Source organism: Equus asinus, chromosome 5 (genome assembly GCF_041296235.1).
Source record: "Equus asinus isolate D_3611 breed Donkey chromosome 5, EquAss-T2T_v2, whole genome shotgun sequence".
Taxonomy (NCBI): Eukaryota; Metazoa; Chordata; class Mammalia; order Perissodactyla; family Equidae; genus Equus; species Equus asinus.
The window spans coordinates 73517407-73536382 of NC_091794.1; the positions used below are offsets into that span (position 1 = coordinate 73517407).

General features: G+C 36.7%; 1 protein-coding gene across 5 annotated transcripts in view; it reads left to right on the forward strand.

Moving 5' to 3' along the window:
* FAF1 (Fas associated factor 1) overlaps window positions 1–18976 on the forward strand; it is a 472685-nt gene that overhangs the window by 337447 nt on the left and 116262 nt on the right. For all 5 annotated transcript variants that reach the window (XM_044770763.2, XM_044770762.2, XM_044770761.2 and 2 more), the window contains one exon: window positions 10454–10608. In XM_044770763.2, coding sequence (XP_044626698.1) covers window positions 10454–10608 — 155 coding nt within the window. The remainder of the gene's footprint in view (window positions 1–10453; window positions 10609–18976) is intronic.

Sequence of the window (18976 nt, forward strand, 5' to 3'; positions counted from 1 at the left end):
CCACCATTAAATGTTTTTACTTTTAAATGCAATTTTTAAAAACTCTCCAAACATGTATGTCAGTAAAAAGTTGATAGATTTTTCATAAATGCAACCATACCAAATACACTATTCTGCAATTAGATGTTTCCACTAAACGGTATATTGTTAGTATGATATTTAGAATTTGCCTCCAATTCTCTGAGTTATGAGATCTAAATAAAATTGTAAAAATCTTTAGTGTGCATATTAAAGTTATTTTTTAAGTTAGTTAAAAATTTATTAAATTAGTTTTAAGATATGCTGCTATGGGGGCCAGCCCCGTGGTGCAGCGGTTACGTTTCCTCGTTCCGCTTCAGCAGCCCGGGGTTCGGCAGTTTGGATCCCAGGTGCAGACCTATGCACCGCCTGTCAAGCCATGCTGTGGCAAGCCCACATACAAAGTAGAGGAATATGGGCACAGATGTTAGCCCAGGGCCAGTCTTCCTCAGCAAAAAAGAGGAGGATTGGCGGCAGATGTTAGCTCAGGGCTGATCTTCCTCAAAAAGAAAAAGGATATGCTGCTGTGTAAAATGTTCTCGGTCTACTTCTGTTCACCATCTTTTTGAGAACCTTTTAACTATATTTGAAAAGCAATACAGGTAAAATTTATTAAAATATCAAAAGCAAGGCTGATTTCCGTTAATAGACTTTATCCATATTTTTATCATTTGTCCCAAAGGGCCCTCCCTGGCCCTAGAAGGTATTTGTTATTCATATTACCTATTTTAAAAGGATAAAAAGTTAAATTTGTTCTCTAAGTATTTCACTTATAAATTCAAGAAATCCGTTTCATGTCTAATCTTAAACATTTTCAGTTAAAAATAAGAGATATAGGAGAGCTGGCCCTGTGGCCGAGTGGTTAAGTTCAGGTGCTCTGCTTCGGCGGCCCAGGGTTTCGCTGGTTCAGACCCTGGGCGCAGACCTTGCACTGCTCATCAAGCCATGCTGAGGTGGCGTCCCACATAGCAGAGCCAGAAGGACCCACATCTAGAATATACAACTATGTACTGGGGGGCTTTGGGGAGAAGAAAGGAAAACAAAAGATTGGCAAGAGATGTGAGCTCAGGTGCCAACCTTTAAAAAATGAATAAATAAGAGGGTGGCAGAAAGAGTACTAATCAGAATTCTGGTTCCCTGAGCATCAGTTTCTACATTTAAAAATTTGCATTGTAATACATACCTCTCAAAGTTGATTAACAAAAAGTTAATATACATAAAACATCTTTGAAATGTATGTGAAACATCTTTAAGATTATGTGCTTGTAGTAGGTGGACATTGAATAAATCAGGCAGATTTGGATTTGAAACTAAGCCCTGATACTGGCTAGCTATATATGCCTGCACTTTATTTTCTCTGAAATGGGGATAAAATTATCTTGGCAATGAACCCACCTTGGAATAATGCATCTCACCTTAACAGTAACCAAGTTGTTCAGTGCATATGTTAGAGAAGATGGATAGGCCTGTTGAACTGCTATGTATGGTGCGTGTAAGGGAGCAGGATGAGACAGGGCTAAAGTAGAGAAGTAGACTGGGGTTTCACCGTTGCACACCCCTGAATGCCAGCGAAAGACTTGTTGTTCCGCATTGGTCTTTTTTGAAAGTTTTTGAAGAGGGTGACACTGTCAGAGCTGTACCATAGGAATAAGTAATATGGTAGCAGTTTGTAGGATGGATTGGAGGGGAGAAATTGGTGGCAGTGAGACTGCGCAACTGTGTACATTTGTGTATGTGTAGTTGTGGAGTGTCAGGCAATGATTAGAAAATCATAGTATAGTAATAACACAATGTAGTTTACAAACTTTTTGGCTTCTAAATTTCACAACCTGTTAGCTTTTGTGTACCTTTTTATATATAAGGGTGTTCTAGTATCCTGTTTCTCCCACACCCTCCTTCAAGTGCCTAACAAAACAGGAGAGAATAATACTGCTTTCACTAATGTGTTCTGGCCTTTCTTTCTTCTGTGGAGCATTTCAATAGAATCTGTTGGTTCTGTATTTGCCTTGTCATTTGCTGTCTTTTATAAATAACTATATTAAGAAAATCAAAGTATTTTTGATACTAAGTAGTGTATAATATCTTTATTAAAGATATTTGAAACTTAACTTCTCTAGTATATATATTTATGAAGAACTCCAAAAATCACTAAGACAACAACCCAGAATGGGCAAGCAATATAAGCAGGTATTTCACAGAAAGAGAAATAAAAATGACTCATGAAATATGAAAAGATGCTTCATATTTTCCCTAATATAAGAAATACAGATGAAAACTACACTAATATATCATTTTCACCTATTATAATAGCAAAGTTTTTTCCACATATATTCTTAAGCATATGAGAAATAAGATAAATATATAGATATTTATTATAGCATTGTTTATAATAGCAAAAAATTGGAAACATCTTATATGTCATTCATACAGTGGAGTACTATGTAACCATTAAAAAGAACGAAGCCACTTCATATATATTGATATGGAATGATGTTCAAGATATATTTTTAAGTGAAAAAAGTAAGATGCATAATAGTGTGTACAATATGCCTCCTTTTGTGTTGTAAACATTATGTATGTGCATGGATAGGTAGATAAATAAGCAAAAAATAAAAAATACCTGGACCAAACGTTTGCTTTGACTTCAGCCATCCTATTGGGTCTCAAATATGTATAATATGGCACACATGGAATTTCAAGTAGATGTACACTTCACTATTACACTATTGTAAATCCTAGTAGGCTATCCTGTCTGAGTCAAATGGACTGGACTGCATGTTATCGGAAGGCTCTCCCTTATCTCTGCATGAAGACTAGACTAGGTGGCCACCAAGTAGCAACCTCCATGTCTTCTTTTGCCTTCGTTCAACCATGGTTCCTACTTGGCCTTCTGAGAATAGGGTCCCTCCTTTCTTATTAACCAGATGTACAAGATGGAGCTTTCTAAATGACAGTCATGTCATTTGCCTTGGGCCAGTGGTAGTTGTAATCCCTTAAAGTATAATTCAGGGCCCATTAGAGGCTGTGAGTCTTTCTGATGGGCCGAGAATTAATCCATAAATGTATATCTTTTCTTCAGATCTTATGGGTTGATGATACAGTTCAATAGGCTTGTCATTTTTAGGTACGACTAAGGCTTTCTGATAGTTAGCCTATTGTAGGAGTTAGGATTGGGTTTGGTTGCTTATAACATAAAAATTAAGATTAATAATGGCTTAAACAAAAGAGAAGTTAATTTCTCTCTTCTTTTCAAAAAGTCCAGAGGTAGTCTGTCCAGCCCTTGTATGGCACATCATAGAGTCAGAAACTCAGCTTCCTTCTATCATGTTGCTCCACAGTATGGTACAGTTCAGGTTATGTCATGATTCAGGATGACTGCTGGAACTTGAACTAGCTCTTCTGCTTACATTGGCCAGAACTTAGTTACATAGCTACACTTGTGTAAAAGGGAGGATGAGAAATTATTCTTTATTTCAGTCAGCCATTAATCCAACTTAAAAAAATAAATAAGAGATTTCCTCACTAAAGAAGAAATGGAAAATATTTAGGGACTACTAACAGTCTCTGCCACTCCTATTAAGTGGATGGTTAGGAGTTACTACAGGTCTATATGCTTAAACTCCACTTAGCTTGTTCGTGTAATTTACAGTATTCTACTTTGAAATCTACCAGACAGTACTAGACAGTAAAAGGTTACTGAACATGTGCACCAACAAATCAGTGAAATTCTATGATTTTCAGCAAGAATGCGTTATTATCAATACACTTTTATTGAAAAATTACTGTTAATTTATCTTCAATTCTTTGTTACTGTGGTTCCTCAACCTCCTGGAATGTGGAAACAGATGAGATAGGTAGGCTGTGGGTTCTTTTTCTCTTGCTCCGTGGCCTAAAAGTGGGAGAGGGGAGTATTTGTTTACCAGTGCCTTTCAAAATGTGTACTTCACATTTCACACTCATACTGTTCTGCCTGTTTAACAGGCCTCTGGTTAACTAGGGGTAGTGTTATCCCTCTCAAAAGAGAAGAATGGAAGATCTGAAAAATGCTGCCTTCACTTTTATGAGGCCAGTTTTCCAGTCCTTAGTACTGCTCCTAAGTGTTCACCTGGAAAACCAATGAGATGAGATCCTTGGTCTGGCCTGAAACTGTCTACTTTCTTGCCTCTACACTCTCTCTCCTAGCCTCCCCAAAGAGCCTGCCTGACTCTCTACAGTTTGTTATAATGGCCAGTCACTTGAGCTTCTTATTCCTTATTCATGAAAACTTCAGTCACATGTTGGTCTTCCTCAAATATATTTCATTACCTGAGTATTATAGACCGAACAATGAAAACTGCTAAAGCTCTGTACCCAATGGACATTTGTGAGCTTATTTTATGAAGAGAGTTTGATTTTACTTTAGGCTTGCTTTGTTTGTTTGTTTAACCTGTGACTCCCATATGAGAGTTCTCCCTACGTGAGACTCAAATACATCCGTGTCTTCAAAACTTCAGAGTGCTATCCCAGCATCTGCTTCAGGAAGTGAGAGGAAAAAGACACCATCCTGGCATCTCCTCAATTTCAGGAGCTGGCTCTTTCCTTTTGGAGCCTCTCCAGTAGGTTGCTGCCTCTTGGTCCCAGAACTCAGCTTCGGGAGCCAAAAAAGGCAAAGTGTCATGATTCGTTCCATAGATCAATCTGCACTCTGTTTCTTTAAAAAGTACTAGCTTCAAGTTCTTTGAGCACAGTGGGACATTGACTTCTCTGGGCCTTTTCCAAACTTTTCTCTTTGCTTTTTTTTGTTTTCACTCTTCTTTTCCTCACTATCACCTAAATTTAAAATTTAGCTCAAGTCACAGAGAAGTCAGTTACTATATCCTGCTTTTAAAATTCAGCTCAAGGATTACTTTCATAAAGAAGCAGCCAATCTGATGTTCATGCCTAGACCCCAGGACCAACTCTATTATAGCACTCAATCACCACTCCTATCTAGACAGAGTGTTGGACTTATGACCTCCAGAGCCATTATATGGTACTCAAGGCACAGAAAAGTGAAGTAGCTTTCCCAAGGTCACACAGCTGGAATTTGAACCCAGGTAGTGTGGCTTCATGCTGCCCTGCCTCTATTCTCACCGTATACTTTTCCTGAGGCACAGTTGGATGCTGGGCTGGACCTGTGAACATCCATATACAGGAACAGGGTTGTGGAAGTGATCAGTGTATTGGAATGATCCCAGTGAGAGCCTAGATTTAAAACAATAAATAACACAGCTACAAAGGATATTTTGAGGTACTTGGGGAAATTTGAATATGGACCCTGTATTAGATGATATTATTGTAACAATATTATCATCTGGGGTGTGCTAAAGATACTATGGTTTTGTAAGGGAATGTCCTTGTTTCTTAGGAGACAAACACTAAACTATGTAGAGTGGAGGAGTCATGATGTGTGCAACTTTAAATGTTCCAGGGAAGGAAGCATAAAAAGAATGATAGAGCAAATATGGCAAAATGTTAATAATTGATACATCTAGGTAAAGGATGAATGATTGTTTATTGTTATAGCAGTGTATCAGTTGTTTGTATCAATAAACCTTCCCAAACTTAAAACAAAAACAAAAAAATAATAATAGTGATAATGATGCTGATTATTATGGTGATAATAATGGTGATAGAAAAGAGGAAGAGGAGAAATAAAGTCAGGTCCCAGTTTACACAAAGGAAATTATTTTATTTTAAATTTATTTTTAATTCTTATACTGAAAAACTGAGCTACCATTTCTAGAAATAATTTGTCATATCAACTTTAAAATCATTGAACACACAGATTATGGATATTCTAGTACTCAAAAAGAAACTGGACAACTTTCTTTTCAGTCCCTCAGCAGATGTTTTCTGAGTGTCTGCTCTGTGCCTGGCTTATTTTGAGACACAGCCAACTCATTTCTTCCAGCTTTAATGTTCTATAGTTCTGTGATGCTAAATGTCTAAATACAACAGCTACTGTAGCTCAAGGCCAAGTCACATTGGTTGCTGTCAGCTTGGCATTTCGTTAGCATCAACTTAGTACCTTAGCTCCTGGATTTGAAAGTGAAGATTAGTGAAGCCTTGAAGGCAAGGACACAGTTACACATCCCAAACCCTGCTGCCAGTAGGAGAAATGAAGGAGCTGCATAATCTTTAATACATTTTCATGGCTATCATTTCTCTTGAAATTGTTTTCAAATCCTTTATTTTGCATGAATAGTTCTGGAATTTTCATCCTAATAGCTACATTTCATTCAGCACATACTATGGGCCAGACATTGTAAATAGGTACTTTACCTACTTCATCCACAATCCTTACAACACTCATCTTGCCCCATGGTCACACAGCTGGTAAGTGGCAAAACTGAGTTCAGCACAGAGCTTTCTGTTACTTTAAAGCTTGGAGACTTTCCTTTACACTGTGTAACCAAAACCTAAAGCACAAAGAGGGAGTCTTGAGGAGAGTGTAGGTGGGCTGCTTGCCTTTGTCATCTGCCGGACTTACCTCTAACAAATTAAAAAAAACAAATAAAAGATAGGGTTTTTTAAAATTCTCCAATCTTATCACTTATCATATGGTACTGCAATTAAATCTTTGCCTACCCATAGGCCAGTCCACCCTTCCACCTCTTTGAGGGCAAGGGGACTTTGTTTGATTCGCCTTTATATTCTCAATGTCTAACGCATAGGCACTCCGTAAATGTTACTGAACTAAATTATTAATAGGCCAAAGGGAAAAATGGTTATAGTAATGGAAAACAAAACATTTTCTTATGCTTTTTCTATGTACTAGACGCCCTTTCTTCACAAAAGCGATTTTCTGATGTGCTCAACCAAGTTCTCACTGATTCTGCTTGTGTTTAATTGAGCTCAATAAAATAATCAGAAATCTGAGTCGGGGGCTCATTTAGCTGTGCCTATAATTGAATCAGAGATTTATGTAGCCCAAATTTAATAGCATTGGCATATTAATAGGAGTCTATATTTTGCTTATTATGGTTGTCATAATAGAAGAAGAAAATTTTTGTTGAAAGCTTGCTATGTTAGAGAAAAAGATTATTTCAAGATTATTCAGTTTTCCTTTTGAAAGCGACTGTGGGAGTACCCCTAGCCTGAAGATCCTCTTCTGATACTCTTTTTATCATCTCCTTTCTCACAGTTTAGAGCTTAAAGTGAGAATTTTTTTTTTAAGTGTGTTTTCCTGGCATCTCATGTTTAACAGTGTCAGGGGTTTGTGTCCCTGGAACGAAAACTGTTTCTCCAGAGCCTTTTTTCTCTCAGCTTCCAGTGAAAAGAGGGGCGAGGCGAGCCAGTCGCTTACCACAAAGCAATGCCACCACAAAGGAAAGATTAAGGGTTTAGAGAGAGGTCAATGTGGGTTTTTCTCTAACTAAACACTTTCCTAAAGTTTCCTTGTGGAAAAATAATGAAGTCATCTCAGAGTTTTTAAAGAATTTTTATTTCTTTTTCACCGTCTGCATTCGCTTGTCTTCTCAGCATGGATGTTTAATCTTCCTAGGCTTTGTGAATTGGCCCAAATGAATAAGTGGTGAGCTGTCTCTCTAGGAGCTAGAGGCTTATTCTAAGGGCCTAATCACTGAGTAAACACATCTTTGCCCTCCCTCTCACAACTGCGATATAATAGTCGAGATTCTAGCACAGTAACCTGGATATTGCAGGGACCAATGCTTTGAAATGCAGAATGGTTGATCCTCCAAAACAGACAGTGCCTGATCTTCGCCTGCCTCTTTCTTCTTTTTTAAATTAAATATTGCCAAAGAGATGCTGTTTTATTGCTTGATATTGTGCATTAGTGCCCTGGATTTCCAAGTTTAGTTTCAGTCAACACTGTCGGCTGCACTTATAGAGAACTCTGCATGTCGGGTTTCTTAGTAGCCTCTTCGGCACATGTGTGTTTGGTTTGGAAGAGCATTTAAATTAAATCAGTGAGATAGCAATGTAAATCACTAATCTCTTTCCCAAAGTCTAAATGTTCCATTGCAGTGTTCTTGAGAGAAAAAGGCATTTTAAAGATTTAGCCATTGCCATTGTTTGGTTAGAAATATGCTGATTTAAAAGTGGACAGCTCTCTTGTTCCCAGTGTCTCATTAAATGTAGTTGCTGAGATACGATCAAGCAGAATTAGAGGTTGACATCCCTCTGTCTATTCAGCTGGAGAGCTCTTAAGAGGAGCTCTGAATTTGTTAGTGCCAGGTTCACGTTCCTTTGCCTAAAGCAGCAGATTTCTAGATTTGTTTACTGAGAGTGATTGGTCGTCACTGCTGCATTTGGTGTCCTTTTTTGCCAGAGGGCTGTGGTTGATATCAGCATTCAGGTTTCTTTCATCAAACATGCTGAGACCTCTTCTAGTTTAGGGATGCAAAGAAGGATGAAAGAGACCCACTCCTTACCCTAGAGAGATTTTGTCTAGAGGGGAAACTGGTAAACAGTTATAATACTAGTGGAGAAAGATAGGGGCCCAGAAAAGGAAGCTCTTACTGCCTGAGGGAATCAGGGGAGGTTTCATAGAGGCATTTGCTTTGAGCCTTAAAGGATGAGTAGGAATTTACCAGGTAAGTATTTCTCCAACAACGTATCTGATTACAAACATCCTAGAAGCCATCTACTGGTATCTGCAGACCACAACATAGATGAAGAAACCCTGTGTCTTCTTCTCCATTTTATCACCATTGCTTCCTGCTGGGCCCAACACAAAGAGTATTTCAACAGGTGCTTGCTGAAGGAATGAATAAATAAATTGACACATGGAAGCAGCTACTGTTGGAGTAGCTGAGCTACTTATACTCAGGAATCTTGTCCTTACTCCCATTACATGCTGTCTCTGAGGCCCCAGAAGCACTGATGTATGAGTGGCCAGTCTGGCATCTTCATATTCTCTGAGCATTCCAAGCCTTGACTACAGTGTGGTTGATTTCCTGCTACTGCTGTGTTATCAAAGAAACAACTAGGCTGGAGTCAGTCAATCTGAGTTCCAATCCCAGTTGTGGAATTTAGGGCAAGTCAGCTTTCTAAATCTCCCCTTCCCCTTATGCTAATAAAGTTAAGAATACTGTTTTACAGGTTTATTTTGGGGATTCAAGTAAATAATGGGTATGTAACTAACAGTGCCTCTGTTCATAGTAGATGTTTTTGGAGTCTTAATCTATGTATGTTCTTCTGGCTAGCCTCGTCTAGTATAAAATTTACCTTTGAAGAAAATATTTTAATGAGTACTTTTTTCTTGTTATTATAATTTGGATTATTTATCAAGACGATTCCAAGCATCAGACTTCATTAACCCTTCATCAACATGAGCCTTATATTTTTCTTTAAATGTCCTTCTTTTGTTTAGAATCCCATACAGCAAGTCTTTCTTTATTATCATCACATCCTTATTTAATGTGAAGGGAAAGACCCTAAGCTTCCTTGAAATTTTCTTTTGCCAGAATTTCACAGATTGGTTTGTGTATTGTCTTTACCGTAAAATTTTATCTTTCCATTTCCTAGTAACTGACTATTCTTAAACTCAGTTATTCTACAAGGCAGCACCAAGAGGTTAGTCAGCTGCAGTTTAGGCTCTTTAGTTGTCATTATTATTGTTGTTAAAGCTGGCATGTTGCAAATTATGTTGCTCAATTTCAGTTTTTAGTTTAAATTATTTTATTGAATATCCAACTATGACAGAATTTTTAAGAGAGCAAATGTCATTTCTTGAAAACAAGTTTTATCTGGCAAAAGAGGAAGAATAATTTTCCCTATTGGAAACTACATTGGACATTTTCTGAAATATAAACGAGAAAGAATTCATGTGAAGTGAGCATTTTCCTATCCTCATTTCAAATAGCAATTAGATGTTACATGCTCTTAAATAAGGACTTTAATATGGGAACACATTAAGAGCTTTGATGTTACCTGTGGAACGAAAGCAAAACTTCATTTTAGACCTTTTCCTTTCAAGTAGAAGAGACTATTCATGTTCAGATTAAAAACATAAAAAATACGTAAGAGAGATTTTGGCATTCAGTCTTAATCATATTTTTTCTCTGTATAGTTGAATAGTTTGAAGTTAATTTTCCCTTTACATATGAAGTATGTATTAAATATGAAGAATGGTAAATCCATTTTATATAAAGAAAACGCAATTCTACTGCGATTTCTGCTTGAGATAGGCTTGCACATGTTAACAGGAATCTGTGACAGCAGTCTGGAAAACGGAATGTAATCATCCTAGCCTCTTTAGAGGGTAAGGAAGCAAAATTTATTCCTATTAATAAATGCTTTAGGAACTCCAAGTGTCAGATACTCTTTTAGGGAATAGCATTTAATTTTTGTCTTTGCTGTTTGTATTGACTGATTATGCCTTTCCAAAATTCAGGAAATCTTACATTAATGGATATTTTAATTCATCGGTCTTTTCTCCTCTTTTCAGAGAAAGCTTCTTGCTATCTACCTCCATCATGATGAAAGTGTATTAACCAACGTGTTCTGCTCACAAATGCTTTGTGCTGAATCTATTGTCTCTTATCTGAGTCAAAATTTTATAACCTGGGCTTGGGATCTGACAAAGGACGCCAACAGAGCAAGGTAATACTCTTGTTCACAGGTTATAAGTTGGGCTTCTGTTTTTTAAAAAAAAAGTCGTCATTGTGTTTGGTTTCTTATCTTAAACATTTTCAGCCTCAGCATGAAATTCTATACCATTACATTTAATTAGATAAAAGTTATTTCTTGTAGTAAACATATGCATTTACAATTGTGAAAATATACCTTAACTTATAAAAGATTTCTTCAAGAATAACCTGAAAGCCAAAACCAAAATCCATTGTTCTTGTCTTTTTGTAGTAAGACATGGTACATTTCTGTGTACTGTGTGTTCTAATGTTTTAATATGTTGTTGAATATTTAGAGAAAATCTGTGTTTTTAATAATGTTTAGAAAAGGCAAAGCAAGTCTAACATATAATCCTAGTAGTAAGTTTATTTTTTAATACTTCCAGTGAAGAAAGCAGGACATTCTGGACCAGTCCAGTGGAGTTGGTAATAGCTTAACTCTAGCATATGCTAATTGATGTAATCGCTTTATTGCACACATTCTTTTGCACACATCTGTATTCTCAATAGGAAAAAAAAAATCTCTTTCCTAGCTGTCAGGATAAATTTACTTAGTTTGTTAATCGTAATATCTGTAAGTGATGACTAAGTCTTCATATTTTGCCTGAGTTTCCCATCTGAAATATATTTCATCATGTTTTTACACATGTAGCCATAACATCCTGTGATGCTACTTTGGGTGTGTTAACACAATCATAATCACAGGCTGCTGGTTTATGAACAGGGAGATTAAATTAATTCATTTCAAGGCAAGCCTATTGTAGTTACCTAATTTAAACAATTATAGAACAATTAGAAATCATCTGATTTGTCTTTTTATTATTTTATGGCTCACTGAGTTTTGCTCATCATTCAGACTTTGTTTTATGTAATCTGAATCTGAAAAGAAAGATGATTCTTCCCTTAAATGTGAAGCAAAAGAATGTTGAAGCAATTTCTCCATCTAATACTTCATTTCTTTAAGCAAATGGTTAGGAAATTTCATAGGATGACTTCGTTCTGCCTTGGAAATGTTCCCTGTTATACATAAATAAAGAACCTTTAGCACCTGTATTTGTTTAAATTAAATCAGGTTATTATTCACACTCAGTTAAAGGTGATGAAAAGCAGTGCCAAAAACAGATAAAAATGCAGCATCGAAGGTCTTTCATGAGGCAAAATACATAGACTGGAGACTTGGCTAAATCTTTTGCCATTCACTGGCAGTAAGGAATCTCCTCCTTTCCTTTTATCCACAACTTGATGGAGAAGGAAACACTATTTCTAAACCATCTGTAGTGGCTAAGTTCAGTGGACTACCTGCTGTTATTTTGTTCTATCCTCCATTTAATTCCTTAGTTCCTTTTATTTTACAATGACAAAAAATTGCAGTGTAGTTTCTTTTGAAAAACAGTGTTTGAGGGGTTTTTTTTATGACTGGCAATCAACAGCCATGTAATTGCTTTGTTATGTTTTACTAAAGAAGTCTGTTAAGTAGCACAACTTTGATACACTAGTAATAAGAGTTTGCAGGTTACAGAGACACCTGTGGTGACCAAAGCGACAGAAGCTGCTTATTAGAAAGAGCCAGTACAGCTGTGTCCTATTAACTCCTTATGACACTTTTTTAAAACACAAAATAAAGGCCTTGTTTAAGGCTTTAGAGCTATTTCTCAGTGAATTACAGGCTATGAAGTAGGATAGGATATTTCAATCTACATTTTTTAAAATGTGGCATCCTATTATTAAGTTACTGTCATGAAAATAAAAAGAAGTGATATTAAAGACTGAAAATAGAAACATCCAGGAATTCAATTTAATAATCATTTATAGGAGCAAGAAACAGGGCAATGGGGAGAGAGGGAATGTAGCGATTTCTAGAATTTAAGATACTTGGCATCCTTATTCAAAATCAAATTCTATCCATATTACAAATTAAAAACTAAAGTATTACATTTCTCTCTATAAAGCAAAAAATAAAATTATGTAGCTACCTTTCTTATACACCTCCTTATTAGTACTGTTAAGGCAAATGGGAAAATACATTCATGCATCATTAGGTGATTTCATCATTGTGCAAACATCACAGAGTGTACTTAACACAAACCTAGATGGTACAACCTACTACACCCTAGGCTATATGGTACTAATATGGTACTAGGCTTATGGGACCACTATTATATATATGGTCCTTTCTTGACTGCAGTGTTATTATGTAGCGACTGTACACAGTTTACAAATACAAGATGAAAACTCATTGTAATGCTATATTCCTAAAAGAGAGTAAAGGTAGATTTCCTTTTGATATATGAAATTGTGAGATAATTAATTAATTAGGCTGATTTATTGCCCCCAAAAGGGCTTAGCTTAGCCACAATTTCCTTACCACCTATCATAGATTCATCTAAATAAAACTGTCTAATTGAGTTTCCATTTCTATAATCTTACTTGGATTTTTATCACCACATTTATTGTTTGTCATGAAAATTGGTGGCATCATCCATTTGATGCTATTAACACCAGGTAACAAAACGTCCAACTTACTCAATTTGATAGAAGACTGCTACACTAATATTTATTCATCAGTGGGCTATATATCAAAAGTTGTGCCACCGTTTGCATATTACCAGACAGTTAAAATGAGACAGATTAATATGTGGAAATACAGAAGAGATTTCTAGGCATCACAAATAAGGTTGTTGCTGTGGGTTTCCTTTTAACTGTGATTTCTTTATTTCAAATGTAAAAATTTGGAAATAAATTTCTGATGGATGGCTTGTCTGGTCCTATATCTGGCTATCCTAGTTCAGGCTAATCATATAAATTTTGAGCCTGTAAGCCGTTATAGTCTGGATGCTTTCTTAATGGTTTTCTGGGACTATTCCCTGATATGATAGCTGGGGACATTGATGCCCAAGATCGGAAGGGACTCGCTAAGTAAATTTACTTTTGCTCGAGAAATACTCTGATTAAGCCTACAGAAACATTAGTCCTCCACAATTTATTGTGAATCTCTCATGTGTGTAGAAGATAAGTGAAGGATATTGAACTAAGTGAATGCTTTGGTAAAGTTAACAGAATATGAATGTCAATTGTTATTTTAAGTTAAATTTTCTGATTTCTCTAACAAACCAAAATAAAAAAAGACAGATTTCTATAGAATGTTGCTGTTAAACACCCCTGTGATGATGATGATGACTTGGATTTCCCACCTCCAAAATGATTCTCATAACTTTGTTTCTGAGTCGAATACTTAAGGTAACCAACCTATATCTGGATAAAACGGATTAGAATAATTTCTAGATTGATCTTGGAATATTCCAAATATGAACTGAGACAGGACACTTTAGCAACAATGATTATGTGCTTGGCTTCTCTCTCACTAAATTGTCATCTTCTGGAAAGGCTTATTCATTTTATTTGTCTCATTTAAAGGGCACTTTACAAAATTTTAGGACAAAGAAACTCAAGCCTTTGGCAAATGAATTCCACCTAAGAATGTTGCTTATGATTTTGTTACTGTATATCTAAATAGAGGTTTCTTTCTTGGAAAACTCTGTACAGTCTTGTTGGCTGCCATGTCTAGTCAGATTTCAGGGCCATTCTTTCTTAAAGGAGTAGGCAGAAAGCCCTTGTTAGTTTTGAGAGGTGCTAGAGTGTATAATTTCTTAAATATCCATCTGAAAATTGATCCTGATAGCAACTGGAGGATTTACCTGTAAATGAAAGAGCTAAAAACAGATAGATAATAGTAAACAAGGAGATCCTGCAAATCACTTCTGGAATTGGCTAAAAAGTATCTTAAGAAAGGTAAATTTCCTTCATGTTTATTCTTTGAGTAAACATTTACAAAATTTTTAATATGAACCAGGAAAGATGCTATGCACTGAGGATAAAAAGTTGGAAAAGATACAGTGCAAATGCTCAAAACACTCATAGTCTAGTGAACAAGACAGACATAAGAGCTAATAGGTAATGTGAAGTACGTGCCAGGTTCTTTGGGAGGGAGTATGGATGAACTTCATACTGAGTTACTCTACCTGAGGGGGCCAGGGAAGGACTTGAAAGAGATAACACATGGAAAGATGGAATTAGAATTTTACTCTTTCTATTAGGGATTTTTGTATTAGCAGCATCCTTAGTTTATTGGGTTGCAAATACTTGCTATTTTTACAAAAGAATATTGATATTTTTAAACCTCATAATTAGCTCTCTGAAATGAAAGGTCAGTGATTTACATAATTGTGGAAGAGAGAAAAAATAGAAGCTGGCCAGCTGATGTAATGCTATGGTGGTCTGAACTGGATTGAGGATTGAAGTCAACCAGTCAGGATAGACAGATCCCAAGAAGTTATTTTGTTAATGATTCTTCCCAGTGTTGGCGTACACTTACAGATAGACAATGGAGCAGAGATCAGATAGTCTTTTGGATGTGTAACACAGAGAACACCATCATGGATTTAACTGATACAATAAAAATATTTTTAGTACAATATAGTCTTAGTGAATGAATGCTTGGGCTGTGAAAGAATAATTTCTTAAAATTCAGGGCAGATATCACCTCTGGGAAGTCTTGCCTCTCTCCATCCTTCTCTTGCCTCAGTCTAGGTTAAAATGCACATTCTGTATGCTCCCATAATATCCCTATACTGACTTGTGTTGATGGCACTCATTACATTGTATGATTATTGTCTGTCTCCCTGCTAGGTTGTCAGCTCCCCAAGGGAGCTATCTGTAATCTCAATGAGTTACACAGTGCCTTTAAAAAGTAAGTGTTATATTGGTAAATAAACAAATAATCTCTAGTAGGCTTATTGAAAAATAAAAGAGAACAGCTTGGGTAATGGAAAGAGCCTTGGAAATGCTGCTATCTCCCTCCAATTGTGTGGTCTTCCCCCACAGCCATTAATAGGACTACTAAAGCAAAAGCCTTCCTTCTCCTTACAGAATGAACTAAAAATGGCTAGACTGGGTACCTTGTGTTTTGCTGGCTTTGTAGTACCCCAGAATGTTTTGATCTATGCTCATGTGCCCCAGGCACCCACAGGCCGTCTGGCAAGAGGCTTGAATTCAAACCTAGATGAGTTCATTCAGTCGTTCCAGACTTTCTTTCACAGACTCACCAAGTCTCTATGATATCCCTGAAGCAGTTGACCTCTCAAACTGGGCCATTGTGGATGATACTCTGAGACTTCTGCAATGGTGGTGGCATTGATTAAAGTAAACATGTCCATGGGACCATAGTGAGATATGCCCAGCAGCCAGGAAAGTTCCATTTGGGCACCAGCGGAACTAAATATAGATAGCACTGTATAAAGCGCTTGCACAATAAGCATTAATTTTCTTCCCTCTATCAGAGCTATTTGGACACCTACTACATGCATGGGAACATTGGCACATAAGTCCCCTCAATGCTAAGCTGTTATCTCTTGGCTGAAGTTGCTTCATCAAGGAAAGCCACATAACATGAGTGGCACAGTAAACCACCAACATTAACGAGTAATACGTGGGTTAATGGGTATCTCTTGTTCTGACCAGGAGGGCCCACAAAGCAAATGTCTCACTTAGTCCATCCAGTATAGGTACTGATTTTGATTATCTAATTCTAGAAAACTTAAACATTGAATTTGATTATGATAGTGCCAACCGGGTTATCAGCCAGCTATGAGTGCTGAAGAATGAGTTGCTTGCATGGAAGTTCCTGAGGTGAAAATGTTTCACACATCAGTGTACATGCTACAAAGTGTTAAATTAGGCATTGCACACTATTTCTTAGCAGTATTCAGAGTAACTGCAAACAGTTCCCTAGGAATTACTGACAGTGCCTGAGTTACACAGGTTGCATGTAACATATACATAGCATTGTATTAAGTTTTGCATACACAGTACCAGTGTTCACAGACAGAATTCTATTTTCTGTCAATATTAGCTTTTGAACTTAATGCCCTTGCATGCAGTATTGCAGGTCACTGTAAACTGCTGCTGCTGTGCTGACAGGTACTTGTTAACCTTAATATTCAAGTGATAGTTTTCCACATTACTTAATCTTTGGCAAGAGTTAATTGACTTAAAGCTCTTATTATCTGTGCAGGCTGTCTTCACCTGCACTTTCCATCTCAGTAATTAGCCATATTCACAGTGGCTTACTCTTAATTCTAAACTACTTGGTGGTTCATGCCTGGCTGAAGCCTAGCTGACCATGTTACTCTAACCCTACACTTCCATTTGATCCAGTAAGTACAGCCCAGGTGTGGGGTCTGCATCGGAGACACAAGCAGTGTTAATTTCCAGCTGCTCCCCTAGGAGCAGATATGGATTCTGCAGAAGTACCTGCTAAAACAGATGGACATGTAGTGGTCGGGGTACTAAGACTTCCAGAGGGCCTTCATGCCAGATTTCTGTATAATTTTCCCCAAACTTCTTTATGCCCTTAGTGCTACATTTTCCTTCCAGTATTTTTAAAGGAAATGTATTGCCATCCTAAACATCCCAGGTCAAGGGCTTAATTAAGGCTTTAAAATAAAGGTTCCAAAACACCAGGAGAGTTTGTCATTTTCTCCCTGGTTTGTTTTGTGAAGAGGGAGGAGAGGAGGTGAGGAGGAACCCCTCCTGTTCCATGATTACATCCTACCCACTCATTTTCTCCTTTTCTCCTCTGCTTTTGATTTTTAGTGGCGGTCTTAACAGAATGTCAAGATCAATTTGCAGCATGGTTTAACTCAAGGTTTGTGTTCTGCCAGCAGCAATTGTCCCTGCAAACAATGCCGTGTGTTCTTGTAACTTCAGAAGCTTTTAGAAGGATCATGGCAAGGGCAGCATCTAATGACTTTATTAGTGTAGGATTTCAAAATGGGCTCAGTAATTGTTCATATCTCTTTGTCAGCAAGTCATAATTACTGCTCAGCATTGTCCAAGGGTTCACTTGTGAATAGTTTCCTAATAGTACTGAAAGGAAGGGAAAGAGGGGAAGGATAAAAGTTGATGGCCTCTTAGGATTGAGAACAAGGCAGTCTGTATATAGAGGATGGCTAAACTGTTTATAATGTAATACGTATTTTACTCTTTTTAAAAAATACATTATCTTTGTAAAAATGTTCTTTGAGGTACTTTTAAATTACCAGTTTACAAGCCTTTTTTACTTTGATTTGGGTACTCGCCACACTGCTGCCTAGTACTACAATCATAGCTGCTTGGTGGTGCATGCATTGTGTCTGAATCAAGCATTTGCATAAAAACTACAAATACTTTTCCTGGATGTTAATCTAATTAATGCTATTCAGGAAATAATACATTTAACTCAGATACAGTTATCTATGTGTTTTCACAGTCTCTGTGAAAACTATTGTTAGAAAAGAGTAATACAAAGGGGATACTGTTGACAAGACAATCCAAAAGAACAACATTGCAAGTTTGTATCAGATGTCATTTTTCTCATGGCTAGACCTTTCTTGTTACTCTACTAGTGTTCTCCTTGGTCTTTCTTGTAAACACTCTCTGTTTCAAGTATTCCAGGAATCTTGATTGTGAGAGTCGCAGAATTAAAAGAATCATTCATTGCCTTCTCAATATATATGAGTTTGAGCCTAACGCCAAGCCTTTGCTGCTTCATTTGTTCTGTTGCCAAGTGTTTTCCTGTCCTGTGACTCCTTGTACTCATGTATAGTTACGGGCAAATATTCACTCTCAATGGCTAGTTATCCTAGTACTTTAGAATATACAGATTCAAATAAATATGACTGTCAGAGGTACTTGATCCAGTGTTTATATAGATGACAAAACATGAGTTATCTAGGGAAACAAATTCTAAAAATAAGACATTTCCAAAATGAAATATCTTTTTTCTAAAAAAGTAATATACCCCATTGTGTGTTTTGCTTTTCTTTTTGCCTGAAATTGAAAATATCTCAAGAGATTTATTTATTTTCTTAACTGTCTTGTCAGTGTTAATAATTTTTATATTCATGGCTGTTTCTAAAGAATTTTCACTATCATATCACCTATGCCATTTAAATTGGTAGCACATTGCTCCTCTTTCATAAATACTGGTGGTAAATCACTCAGAGAAATTATAAAAGTAACATTAGTTCAGTTGTATAAAACTGCCTATGGAAACTGGTTCCTCTGACATTTGTCCAGTATTTGCCTGTCAGTCTGCATAAATACTCATAGAGGTTTTAGTGCCCAATAATGATCTAATCTGCTAAATATACCACCAAAAATTGAAAGAGGAAATAACTGTTAGTCTGGGATTGAAGAGTAAGGCAGACTCCTGTTTCTTACATGTTTAGGTAATTGATTAGGGAATAGATTTGGTGTCTTCTCCTCAAGCATATGTTTGTATCTTTGAACTTGACTCTGTTATA